At 42.7% G+C, this 14,288-nt stretch overlaps 1 protein-coding gene across 2 annotated transcripts in view; it reads right to left on the minus strand.

Moving 5' to 3' along the window:
- The window catches only part of NRXN3 (neurexin 3), a 960,107-nt gene that overhangs the window by 368,462 nt on the left and 577,357 nt on the right, over positions 1–14,288 (minus strand). Inside the window, exon 1 of one of the 2 annotated variants that reach the window (XM_085317600.1) lies at positions 225–468. The exons of the other annotated variant lie outside the window; for it this stretch is intronic. Coding sequence (XP_085173726.1) covers positions 225–468 — 244 coding nt within the window. Of the gene's footprint in view, positions 1–224; positions 469–14,288 lie in introns of those variants that run through there. 2 annotated transcript variants of the gene reach the window in all.

Below are 14,288 nucleotides of genomic sequence, written 5' to 3' on the forward strand. Positions count from 1 at the left end.
GTTGGCTCTGAAAGCAGCCCATCCTCAGAGCTGTGCTAGGAGCGAGGACAGCGGAAGAGAGGAGGGTGAATGGGGAGGAGAGTTAACAGACCAAATATGAGGGGCTGAGAGACTCCCCCCTCCCCCTAAACTCACACACATTATTCGCAGAGCACTCCCAGTTCCCGTTTGCTACTCTAGCTGCTCTGCAAAAAGGTTAAAAAGAAACAATAGCGGGAACCCACCGTGTCCTCCTCGGAGGGAGACAGGGGAGCGGTAGATAGAAATAGGCACAGAGTGGTGCTTGCTGCCGTAGAAATGATGCTCATACTGAGCCTGAGATACAGACGAGGAAGAGGAGGCAGAAGAAGCCACGTTAGAGGAACTCCACACAGAGCTGACGATACATCCCCAAAAGAGGGAGCACATCCACAGGGTCCACGCTGGGCGGCGTTCCGGGTAAATGCTGGGATCTATTCTGAGGTGCATGGTCAAGGCACAGGACGCCTACAGATGGGCCGTCTGAATTCCAGCCAGGGAGCGTGGATAAGGTTCATGATGCCAAGGGACTCATGCTAGCAGAAAGAAGTGTTGCTTCCGAGGCTTTAGGGTGCGTGAGTATGTGTTTAAGAGGGAAACGTCTCTCTCTCTCTCTGTGTGTGTGTGTGTGTGTGTGCGTGTGTGTGTGTGAGAGAGAGAGCAAGCGAGCGAGCACGCGCATGCACACGCGTGCTAGAAGGAAAGGGGAGGGAAGAGGAGAGGTTAGTAACAACACATAGAAGAATAAGGTGCGCTGTTTCCCAGGGCTGGGTTTACTGTGCCAGGGACCCCGCGGCTGTAACAAACCTCCAGCAGACAGCAGGAAAACCACACATGTCAGCACGAGAATCCTGGATCTTTCACTTGTCAGGTTCCTCCAGGATCACAGGGTCCCTGAGGACTTTTCCCTGCCTAGGATCCCTGTCTCTTACTTAGTTGGAGCTGGACTATTAAAAAGGAAAAAGAAGAAAAAAGCAGAGACCGTTGGTAAATTTTTGATTTTTTTATCCCAATTCCAAGAGATTTCCGTTGTTTCTCCACTAGCAATTATTGCAATGCAGAATTGCTAGACACACGCACAGAGAGAGATGTGGATGGTTATCCTCTTTCCAACGGATCCAGGCAGCCGAGAGCTGAAGCCGAACTCTGCGCAGCCTGAGAGGGCAATGCCAGATCTTCCAAGGCAAGCACGACGGAGAGGCAGCAGGGCCGAGCGGAGCGGAGCGAGCGGAGCGGAGCGGAGCGGAGGCGCGGGGTCTGGCGGAGTGGCGCGGAGCCCGGGGGCGGGATACTGGCGGTCGGCGCGCCAAGTGCAGGCAACTCGGCGGCGCAGGTGAAGCGCAGCCGGGGAAGCCGGCTCCACAAATGGGCGAGCCGTATGCAAATGTACTCACACAAAAGAGCCAATCAGAGCAGCCACAGCTCTCCGCAGAGGGACTGGCTGGCTCTCGGGGAAGGCGGGGCTGGAGCGGGGCAGGCACTGCCCCCGCCATTCATGCGCCTCTCTAGTACAAACGTGCCCCTCCAAGCTTTGCGCCGGGGGGGTAGAGGGCACGAACGAGGCTTCGCGTCCTGCGCATCCCGCCAGGCTGAACAGAGCATCAATCTCAACTTCACTGTTAATGACGACAGGGGAGAAACAACTCCGAAGATCCAAATGCCCCACAACTTCTCGCCGAACGAGTCAAATACTGCCCTGACCACTGCGTCAGGCACCTGTCACTGCCTCGCCAGGAACCACGGCCTGCGCAGAGGTGCGAGGGGTCCGCTAGTGCCGTCCCGAGCACCTAGCTATGCCGCCCGGGCCCATCCCGGCGAGAGAGACTCTTGCTGCTCATGGGAGGAGCGCCTCATCCCCTGGGATTAGGTAACCCAACATGCCAGCCTCCTAACGGATGCCTGAGCTAATCCTAAGATCACCGTGTTCCCGYTGCAAATATCCCTTTTATTTTCAAAAAAAAAGGAAAAAAAAAAAAAAGGAAAAAAAGACACAAAAAGCCCCATTTTCATCCCAGCCACAGAGAGAGGAAGGCCACCACAGATGCTTGCTTCCTATGAGGCACCCCAGAGCCAGGCAAGCAGCCTCGCTCTGGTGGGCGGCCGTGGTGCAAGGGTCCTGCGCAGAGCAGGGCCAGGCGGCCGTGGGGCCGGGGCGTGCGGGGCAGCGCCAGGGCCAGGCAGCCTGCGCGAGACAGAGGCGAGCGAGAGCGCGGCRGGGCACGTGAAGTGGTCTCTGGGTGCGAGCGGAGTCGGGGAGCCGGGTCTGCAACAGGGCGTTCGCCCGTGGCCCTGTACGGTGATGCAGGCGCGCTGCACGAAAAACRTCGTCCCCCTCCGAAGCCCTCTTCCAGCTCCCCTCCTGCGCTGCCAGACAAAAGACTGCGTATCCGCGGATGTTTGCTTGCACCAAAGCAAAGTGAGAACCAGGAATGACCATGTTCCTTAAAACTCCACGCTACTTTTATATAACTATTTTTTTTAATGTTCCTGTAATAATAGGCTGAATCCAAATCAGCATATTAATGCTTAATCCTCAGGAAGTGGAAACTGCCACCASAGTTTGCAGCCCATAAAAAAATAAATAAATGTAGTACCTACAATTACTAGAATTATCTACTAATTCGGGACAATTTATTGACTATCAATTTGCATGTCAAAAACCTCCAGTCACACTGRGGGAGCCGAGGCACCTATAGCGAAGTGATTTACACAAGAGCTCTCAGGGAGTCAACAAGGACCTTTGAAAAAGGAGCTAGCCCTGGGACTCGCCTCGCATTGCACTGCCTTCCTCTCCTTCATTTATTTCTCATCATTCAGAGTTGGAATAAATGTGTTTCCGACTGTTAGTTTTCTTGTTTTTCTCACTAGATCCATGGCTGTAGGTGCACACACAAGCATCAGAAATCTTCTTGACTCTTTTCATTTCACAGCAATTTTCCTTACACAAAGATTCAGTGTACTTATAAATTAATTTTGATTCAGTATCTGTAATGACCATCCAGGATTTCTCACCTAGAAAGCTGAACCTGATGTGCTTGCTAGTAACTTACACTATAGTTTAAGTGATTGGAATCAATGGCTAGAGCAGCCAGAAATACTTCTGTTTTGCTGGAGCTAATCAATGACTGTGTGACTGTAGAGCTGGAAAGTAAGAATATTAGTTTCAAATTTATCCAACACCTGTCACCCAAAGATCTCCAAGTGCTTTCACATCTTTTATTAATGAAGCTGTTCAACAGCTTTAGGTATTACTTTGCCGTTCTGCAGATAAGGAAACAGAGGCACAGGAGTGTTGTGTCAGTGAGTGACTGATAGACATGGGAACAGAATAGAACTGAATAGAACAGATGCCAACATTCCCAATTCTTACTAGTACATTTTGTTAGTGTATACATTTGGCTGATTTGGTGGCCATTTGTAGCCTTAAACTATGAGTATCACCTGTCCCCCAGAACATGGCATGCAACCACAGACTGGGGCCAGTAAGCTGTGATACAGTTGCCTACTGGCTGCTAGATCTGCAGGGCCACACAGTAGGTATGGCACAGGGCACAGAGCAGTGGTATTTGTGTAAGCCAACTGTTCCTGGCCCTCAATTCTCCTAAGAAATCTGAAGTTGCCACCCTGTACCTGACAGGACCCCCTGAAGCATCATATCTTCAAGAGGGAGCCTCCTCCTGCTCCTGTTTTGTTTCAAACTGTACCCTTAAATTTTAACTTGGGGGGGGTGGGAAAGGAGTCACCTGGCTTACCACTTCTGAAAGGCTGCTGACCCATGAGGATGCTGCTAACAGCCACCTTAAGGCCCTCTCTACAGAAGTCCTGACTTTCACCCAGTTCAAAGGCAAAGTACTCTAAAGTATTTGTTCATTAATTAAACTATAGAGGAGTTGAGCCAGAGGAGGRAAAAGAGGAAAGGTATTAAATAAGTATCACTGAATAACTGATTTTGAAAATACAGAAAATCTATTCCGACCCAGGTAGTTATCATTTCTGACCAAGCTAGTTATCACGAATGTGACAAAGATCTGCCTCCTCATCATTTTACCTTCTTTTTCTCTGGCTACACCATTACCAAAAGGACACACATACCAATTACAAGATCAATTGTTTAAAGAGGGACTCCATATCGAAAAATTGAGGACTTGATGCTGCTCCTCCAGGAGGCAGTGGTGGAAATTTCATTAATACGTACAGAAAACTGATGTCTTGGAAAGTACAGCTCTAAGGGAAACAGTAGAGGAACTGGATGGATAGCCTCCCTCTCCACTCTCCCACARCTATTTGTCTGTTGCTGAAAGAGAAAAAAGCAGAAGAGTGTCCTTCCTTGCCGTCTAAACTATTCTAGCACCCCTGGCTCTTAAGCCCAATTTAACAGCCTCACAAATCACATATTGTCTTCTCTTCTTACTTTTGCCTCAAACATGCCTGCCATGTCTTGCAGGAGGGCAGAGTCCTCAGTGGAAAGTAAATTTCCAAACTACAAAACCAACCATTGCTACTTTTCTTCAGCTCGCTCGCTCACTCCGCTACCAACCCTTCCCCACAAACAGAGGTGCCAGTAAGCATAGGGTTTAGGGGCAGGGGATGAACAAAGGAGATGAATATCACCTCAAACTGCCCTGACCTGACCCAGGGAGTGCCTGGCAGTCCCTGAACTGAAGAAATATAGACAGCCACTGTGTGCTGTCCCTAGGCTGCTGAGTCTTCCTATCTAAATTCTGTCTACCAACTTTACTTTGCTACAAACCATTGGGTAAACTGCCTTGGGTAAAAAGGAAAAAGGCAAAGACAGTCAATCTGTACAAATACAACATAAACTTAAAAATAAAAAAAATAAAAAGGAAAAACTGTGAAGCAGGTTATAAATACATCACAGGGTTCTGGTGACACCATAAAGTACTAGAACTTCACTCTGCCTTGCTTTATTAGGTGTCAGCAGATTTATTTGCTGCACTGTAATTCACAGGCGACTCATTTATTTAGAAGCACCACTGCAGGAAGAGGGCAGATTTCAATTGCAGTTTCCCCTCTTGGGTGGCAAGGAGAAGTTTATCACCAGAAGTCAAGTTTCAACATTATTCCCAAGAGATTTACTTCAGAAGAGGCATTATAAGTTTAGTTTATCTGGATAAACATACAGTCTTTCTAAATGCCCTTGCATCTTCAAAACTGAGATGGGTGCTGTAAAGGGTAATGGTTCTCCTCATAACTTGCCTCCTTCCAATGTCAGAAAAGTAGTTTTATTCACTATACAGTTGTTTGTCTTCCTAAAAAAGCAAAGGGCCACAGTATTCTGCAGAAATRAAAAATAATAAACTAAACTTTTCTGAGTTTTGGGTTCCCAGAAAGAAATCCAGTTGACTTAAAGTTAAGAAAACGTTTGTTCTTTTATTTATGTCAGCAAGTCTGACTCTGGACATCATATTTCCTATTAAATATTAGCTGTCAATTACTTTGCTGCACTCTGAACTGAAAAGGCAATGAACTTGCCTCTAAAATCACAGACATCTAGAACTGGATCCAAAGGAGACTCTCCATTAGGTTCTGGCAGTATAGAGYGGCTGGCAGAGGGATGAACAGGGCTTGGCATTAGCCAGTTCATTGTTACATAATAAGAATAAGAGAATAAGATCAGCTACAACAGGCTGTGACCCAAAAAGTTTTCCCAAACTCCAACGGTCTCTCTCAAAGTAGTCCCACTCATTTTTTAATGTACTTTTCCAAGAACAAGAAGGAGAGTGAGAACAGTTTCCGCTTATGACCTTAAAACAGAGGCTTAAAAAAACCTGAAACAATGAACAGAGGGGTTTGCACGCTGTAGAGGGCTTAGGACTGGCATAGAGATATCTTTGTCTTTAGCAAACTGCTTCAAATACTGCTAAGGACAGCAGTGACCAAAATGCTTATAGTTCCTAAGTACTTCAGGCAGTATTAACTGCTCTGAGACTAGTCTACAGTGCCCCACTGTCCATGTCCTACCTGCCTCTCTGCAGGCAGTCTCAAGAGATGGGTAAGACCTAGCATAGACAAAGAACCAGCAGTATCCTCTTATCCCTGGGGAGACGGGAAGGCTACTCCAGCACAGGGATGAAGACCACTGACAAAGCTGCTGCTATACAGTACTTTTGTGTATAACTAAGTAGCAGCCRTCTCCATAATTCTCACTTTTATTCTACATCAGCAAAAGGAACAATCTATTTTCAGGGCTTGTGTGTTCTTATTTAGTGTCCAGTAAATCCATTTACCTACAAAAGAAGATGTATCTGTCTGCATGTTACCAGTGATATGGGGCAGTTCCAAATCTCTTTCCAATTCTGCCTCAATGAACCACAGTTTGCAATAAGCAACTAATACAGAAGCTTTGAAGCCTAGTTTTGCTCTCATTTATGTCAGAGTGAGTAAATACTACAGAGCCAGTGGACTGACATCAGTGAAGGGAGATCAAGCCCTTGATGTTTATTTGTGAGAAGAGATATGCCAGCTGATTACAACCAGTTAGCCTGGCCTAGCAGTAAGTTAGCCCAAGGCAATAGTAACCACTGGGAGTTTTAACAGAGGATGAGAGGCAAATTCAGTTCTGTCAAGTGTCCAATTTAATGGTCAGAAATCTTGCAAAGTTCAGACTTTTATCTTCTAAAATTTCATGCTTCCAGTCCTACATTAGTGGAAACAAGTAAGCACAAATTCAAGGGGAAATAAATATAACAGCATATCCTATTTTGATAATCATTAGTCAATTATACTTGGGAAAAAAAAAGTAATTTCAGAACTTGATTCAAGTTGACAATAACATGTTAGAATTGGCCATGTTTACTATGGTAACATATATAGGACAATCCAGTGTATTCAGCACTATATAAATATACAGARGCAGACAGACCCTTCCCTGGAGAGCTTATGGACTTGCTGGGGAGGCATGACCCAACATATGTGGGGTCAGCTTTATAAGCAAACTGTAGCCTTTTTGGCTTAGTCTCGCTTGTCTGTGAACCTATGAGAATGGAAAGGGTTAGGTACTAGCAATAGTGACCTCATACAGGAGTGACTTGTACAACTGCTTTCAACCCTGCACTCAGAAGTCTCCTTTCTATGTTCTCTGGTTGCACTACAGAAATATCCTCTGCTATCTGCAAGTGACCCCAGCACGCATCCTGAAGTTGCCTCTAGAAGTTAGGACAAGATCCTTCTCACGCTCTGGACCCACTACCAGATCAGTAATTAGTAATGTCCTTTGCATTAAATGAGGGATGTCTAGATTCGGTTTACTTCAACTATCATGAGAAATGCCTGTTATTCAAGCAMCTGACATCTCCCCCTTTGTCTCACAAATACAATGGGCTAAGCAGATTCTCATCTGCCTGCCAATAGTGTGCTGAATGCTCTCATCTCATGTGAGAAAACTGGTACCGCATGGCTGCACAGCTATTTCCTCCAGGAAGACTGGAACTACATCTATCCCTTTCACCCTCAGTAGAAGCTAAGTTCAATGAAAGCTGCTTAAATCTTGTCAGGCAGAGAAACAGAAACTATTTCTGTTTCTTTTATCATTTAAGAACATGTGCCTTTATATTAAATTTTTTAACMGGCTCAGAAATACTGAAGAACTTAGAATAATGGCCAGGTTAGAAGGAATCAGGGTTGTCCACTGCTCAACTTAGAGCCGACCTTACTTTCCCTGTGCCTGGAACTGGTGTTGGTAAGTCTAAGGTAAAGGCTGACAGCCTGGGTGCAAGCCTTGCRCAGGATTCTGTGCTGCTACAGTCCCTTGCCCTTGTGTGACCTACCGTTGTCTTGGCTGTATCTATGCTGTGGGCCAATAAAGGATTTTGATCTCCAGAGTTTACCAGCTTAGCACTGTACACACCAGCGCTAAATATCAACATTACAGAACTAACATTTATGTCACAAATTCTTGGTGTGGAAGAAAAGTGCTGGGAAATCATTTCTGATGAGCTCTGAATTCTAAAACTTAAATGGCACCTGAAAGAACGAATTAGAAAGAGACAGGGAATAGACAGAGTTAAAATTATCTACTGCAATAAATAGGGAACTATTTTAGTTTTTACTTATGACAGTAGAAAGGAGACTTTTATTTTCCTTTTTCACTCAAAGAAATCTTGTCTGAAACAGAAAGGAAAAGCTGGAAAATACTGTTGCTTTTACTCCTTYAAACTGGCTTCTGTGCTAATGAAAAGAGAGCTCTCTAATAGACATTGTGCATAGGCTCCCCTTTGCTTCTCTTCTCTCTTCCATCTATCATCTTGCTTGGCTTTTGCCTATAATCACCCATTCATCTCACAGCAATAACTGCCAGGTGACTAGTGTTTGCTGTAGTCTTCCAAATGCTGAAAAGAGAACTGAAATRAAAGCAAAGAGGAATGTAGGGGGAAAATCTTTCAATGACACAAGTGTCTCACTGCCAGCCAGACAAAGAGTGAAGTATCTCCAGCGGCCAAGCCTGCTCATGTGRGAGCTGCTGATAGGTGCAATTTGCCAAGTTGCATACCTTGTCAATGCGCAGAAGATGAAGAGAAAAAGAAGGTCAGAGTAGGCAAACTAAAAAATTGGAAGGACAAACGGAGAGATTGTGTGGAATGACTCTTCTGCTTTTAACCCTGAGAGAGCCCATGCTGCATGGTCTATGGAAAACCAATTTATAAACAATAAGCCCATTAGGTGGCCAACTCCTCATCCAAAGAAGGCAGCCATTTTCACATGTGATGCTTGTGCTACACATTCTGTGTGGTTTGGCACACTGTATACAGTCCATTTTTTCTCATCCAGAGTAGAAATTTTCCCTCCTAGTAAGGAGGTTCATAAAGAATAAGATAGATAGGAACTTTAAGAAGATATGTAATCTATTCTGCCCCAAGGAAGAGTGAACATTACCTACAGCATTCCAGGTAATGCTGTCTGACTTGCAATGATGAAAAGTCAATGCCTCTGGAGGCAATATACACCCATATTTAACATTCTTTATCATTAGAAATGTTTTCTTTTTCCTTTTTGAGAATATGCTATAGTCAAAACAGTGGCTTGTGACATTAATAAATTACAAGTTTATCAACAAGGATGTAATTAATTTGCCTTCAGCCCAAGTGTAAGCATACCAAAATAGTGTAACTAAGAACTGCATGTAAGTATGTTGCAACACTGTGATGGTGTAAGTATTTCACATAAGTATGTGTGCAATGCAACCACCAAAAGAACAAATAGGACATGTGTAGTTGCTTATAAGAGGCATTTAAGTAACAAAAAGCTTCAATTTAACGGACAAGATAAGCATAAAGGACTGCAAACAGGCAGGGAATCTTGTTAAATATACAAGAAGGATGACTGGTAAAACCAAGAACAAGAGAAGCAGTACTATTACCAATTGAGAGCTCCCTTTTGGGAGTGGGGCAAGTAGCATTAAAACATTAGGCATGAAAAATAAAATTGTATAAGAAAGAAGAGAAGTCTACATCAATTCCAGCTTCTCTCATCCTTCTCCCGTCAAAAAGCTCTCAGACCTGATCACCTTGACCTCTGCAACTTAGATCATCAAGGATCTTAGTTGCATCAGTGCACTTAGCCATCAGTCCTAACAGCACAGCTTTGGCTCTATGGTATTGTATATTCACAGTTAGTTAAGAGGTAAGTATTATAGGCTACAGTTTTGCATATGGATTGATAAGTAATGATAAATAATTAACCATTAGCATGTAGTGTGTCATGAATTAATGAATCTGGTAAAGGTTTGTTTTAAAGTTTAAGTCTGGTCTGATTTATCAGTCTTTTAAATAACCCTATTGTAGCAATCTCTAATTCCCTGATATGTATGCATTTATGAACGTATACACACACACATTCAGCTGCAACACTACTGTCCATTATTTCTCGTCCTATTGTGTTAGAAAGATTACGTCCTTCCTCTTTGCAATTACCTTTTGTATATTTGAGGACTGCTGTTATGTCTCTCCTCTCTAAACAAAGAAATTCTTTTTACTTTCCTCAGAGATCCATGTTTTTTAGACTCTGATCATTGCTGACATTTTTCTACAGACTTCTTCCAAATACCTACATTTTTTTTTGAAATGCAATACCCTGAACTGGATGCAGACTATAAAGTCTCATGAACATTGCATACAGAAGAACAATTATTTCATGCATCTCACAAATTATACTGTTTACAATTCTTGAATGATTTTTGTCCCTTTTGCAGAGAAGGAGAACGCCCATTCTAGCAACCTTCCATTACAGTTTGTAACATGAAAAAGACAGCTAAGCCTTGACCCACAAAGTTCTAGGTATTTTTCATTGAGGTTGGTTAATAGGTTTTACATCTTCCAAGAAAGGCAACTCAGTTCACTCTGGTATTTAGCTGGAATAGTTTAGTTTAGTGACAGCACAATATCAACTACTTGTTCCATGCTGAGGACAGGTCTTGTGCCACTCATTGGCTTCAATGGCATGCAACACACCCACACAAACAGGGAGAAAGAAGCAAAACACACCCCAAGTCCATTTGCAGCAACTGATCAGAGGACTTCCTGAGACATTTGGTCTCCAAGAGAGATGCTAAACAAAAATATAGTAGTGAAAATAAATGCAAGGACTATGAAACACTTTAAAAGCACCTCTGTCTTTCCAGAGAAGCACCTCATTCTCCTCCCATTCACCAGGGTCTCCAGTTCCACTCCATCCCCACACACTCCTCCAGTGCTGCAGGTGTCCTGAGATACCAGCAGTTTCCTTGTATTGTCAAATTCCCCATCCTGCCTGTGATTTAAGGAGTGTGTGTGCTATTCACATGGATGCTCTCTCAAACTGAACACTTCCCATTACCCAGCACTCTTGTATCTGAGCAACATGAGAAGGAATTTATGTGTATGTAGGAGACAGGGAAGGCACCTAACAGCAGTAAAATCTCACTGGAGCTGCAAAGGCTAACATCAGAGCAAGCAAAAACATCAGGAACATGTACTTGTTAAGCACCAGGCAGCCATGAAAATTGTTAAGTGGAAACAAAGAAGAGGAAGGAGCAACACACTCTCTTACTGATAAGCTGTATACAACAGATAAGGCATACACTGCTCTCAATGTAGATACGCTATTTATTGGACTGGACAGACAAAAAAAACCTCCCGCTACTCATTGGAGTGCCAGGGGAAAAGTTAATGATAGGGATGCAGGGATTACATTTAAAGTACTCAGATGTACGCAAATATATGTGTGCACACACGTATTTCTGTTTTTCCCTCTCCTCTATAGCCTCTTATCTCTTCCTCAGACTGTCAAATGGAGACAACTACAGAAGAAATCAGAAAAAGAGGAAAAATAGAGAAATGCCAGTGTAACCCATAGAGGGAGCTCACATACAGGATCACATTTTTTCCATTCCTTCTGAACTTACTTTGTTTTTGGTCACACAGAAGCCATTTGCACCCTGGATCAATTAATCCCTTTAGTCAACCCTTAAGTTACAGTTAAATCTGAACAGTTTTAACTAGATGTCACATGTAYCCCCTCCTTCTTTACCTTCCAATGTTCTCTTTTTATCAGTCACCAAAAGTGAGTACTCATGATGGCAACACACAGTCCATCATTGACTCCTTAAGTGTRGTGGCAGAAGCACGGTGAGCATCAAAAAGATGAACGAGAACTGCGTGGTCTTCAAGATGACTAACCCTTAATCATATTGTTGCTGTCTTCATTTCAGTATCCTGATCTCCTCCACAGAAATCAGAACCTAGCTACTCTGTGACAGTGCAAGCCACCAAAAACCCTGAAAGAGATGGATAGCACTATGTGATCAAYAGAATAAAAAGATGTACACATGCTCTGTTTAACATCTTCCCTTGCACCTATATGTTCCTTACCTACTACCACCTCCCATACTGTATGTAATCCTCAGGAACTTAGAAGCAGGCAGGTAAAAAGAGGGCATCTGATATTCATGGCTATCTTGAAAACAAGTTGTCCCACAAGCAGCAGAACTACAGAAATAAATCAGCAGGAAATCAAGCTTTGAATGTCCCCTTTATCAAGCCCCTCATAGTTATCATAATAACTTCACCATATTACTCTCAGTTCCTCCCACATTCCATCCTCTGACAAGCTCAGATTTTTTTCACATTTCCTTTATCACCCTGTAATATTTTCCATTTTCTCCTCTTGTTGTGCCTTCTTTTGTCTGAGAAACGGGCAGCTTGTTTWGCAGCAGGTTTAGATCTGTATGCATACCAACTGGCAAACCAGCCCTTATGCCTCGACAGGGACAAGTAACGGTTCTGTAGGGATGCAGTATCTTTGGGCATTCTACCTTGCTCTTAAATTTGGTGGTTGTTGACCAGTAAAACAGAGAGGAAATGGCCAGCCAGAATGATTCYATAAGCTTATTTTCCTTAGAAAACCAGACTATAAATAATGCTGCACTTTTGCACTAGCATGGCCTCAAGCAGTGTTAAAGTTACAGTTTTTTAGCTCCTTACTATAGGCTATATTGCAGTTTAGAAAAATCCTTCTGTAAAAAGGATACTAGAGTTTTGTTTTGTTTTGTTTTGTTTTCAGTAATAGACCCAACTACTACTGTATGAAAGACAAATACTTCAGTGTCTTAGATCTGTACTACATATATATGGTAATGAAGCATGTTTCAGTTAAAGGATGACAGAAATAGCAGCAGCAGGAAACCTTCAGAGGTAAGTAATTCTGTGCCACTTTGATCAAGCATTCTTCTCCACTGGAAACAGAATATCTCGTCTGATTCTGGCAACAAGATCTAGACCAGCTAAAACACAAATACAAGAAGATTACCTCTCCTTTCCCATCTGCAACTTACTTTGGTAGCAAAGCCAACCACTGAAAAGAAACTGCATGGAGAAAGAGAAATAAATTATCTAATACAGTTCAAAGTAGCAGGAAAATATCAGGGAAAATAAATTTCAGAAGTAGTGGGACAGAACATTTCCTACTTTTGTTGGGGAAAATAAGAGCAAAGAAAATGCCTGAAGTCTCACTGCTTGGATTTAAACACAATAAAAGAGTTTGCCTGGAACAATCTTCCACTGATAGGTATAAGACAGGATCCAAGGTAACTTTTKTGTTAGCAGTACCACTAATTCCATGACCACTGTAATAATGTGTATTATTTCATCCTTAGCATAATTTCTGTATTGCTAACTAGTAGTAATTAGAAGAAAATGGATCCTATTATGCAAGGTTTTTCAATATTGAATAAAAATCAAATAAGAAGGGAAAGAAGTGCAAGTGCCTTTTTTTAGAGAAGGAGGAAGCAGAGATCCACATAAAATGATTAGTCCCACCATTTACTATGTGATTTTCAAAACAGGAAGTGAATACTTTTGAAAATTGGTTTGATTTTCACTGCCAAGTCATTTTCAAAAATCCAGTTTTCCTTTTTCTTACCTCTGACACAAACAAAAATGTGTATTATAGAGTTACTCAAAGGACAATGCCACTGTATTAAGAAAACGGAGATCTTGCTAGTTTTTTCATTCAAGTTCAAACTAATTCAAAATCAATACCTTTCAAAGAAAACCATGAAAATCAAGAGTGGCCACAACTARTCCATGAGCAGCCCCTTGGCTAGGACAGATGGTACAGAGATGCAAAATCCTGATCCTGTTTGATTCAGGCATTTTCACAAATTTCCTAATTTTTAGACAAATACCCTAACCATTTGCTGACAGTCACTCTTTCTCTTCATCTGAAACCACTTCACTTTGTTAGAAATCATTATAGATTGTAAACTATACACTGAGCAAAAAGAGACTGATCTGCTAGGTCTGAAGCTAGCGTATTCACTGTAAATATGTGAGATGCAGGTTCAAATGCCTTTTCTGAGAGGATTAAGCATTAGAGCCTGGATCTCTGGCATCTGACAGGAGTTCCCAAGTCAACTGGTTATTTATGGGTTCTATAAGTCTTTTTCCTCCTTCCCCAGAAATACTGCTGAGCCTTAGACTGYTTTGCAAAATCTTCATCTAAAAAATTATGTTTCTGAAAAGTTTCTGCTCTTAACAAGGGAAGGTCTAATTGTTTTGTCTTATTTTTTCCCATCAAGCTGTACTGCAACAAATCACTCCATTATAGGGTTTTCTTCAATTGCTAGTTACAGGCTGAAAATAATACATACCCAGACGTTTATATAGACCTCATCATAGTTTAGGCTGTGTTAAAAAGTAACTGAAGGTATAAAAAACTTGAAAGACTAGACAAAGTACTGAGATTACCACTGGCAACAATTCCATGCTGTCCCAGGC

This window comes from Rhea americana, unplaced genomic scaffold, assembly GCF_003343005.1.
Source record: "Rhea americana isolate MKP2758 unplaced genomic scaffold, rheAme1 scaffold_5, whole genome shotgun sequence".
NCBI lineage: Eukaryota > Metazoa > Chordata > Aves > Rheiformes > Rheidae > Rhea > Rhea americana.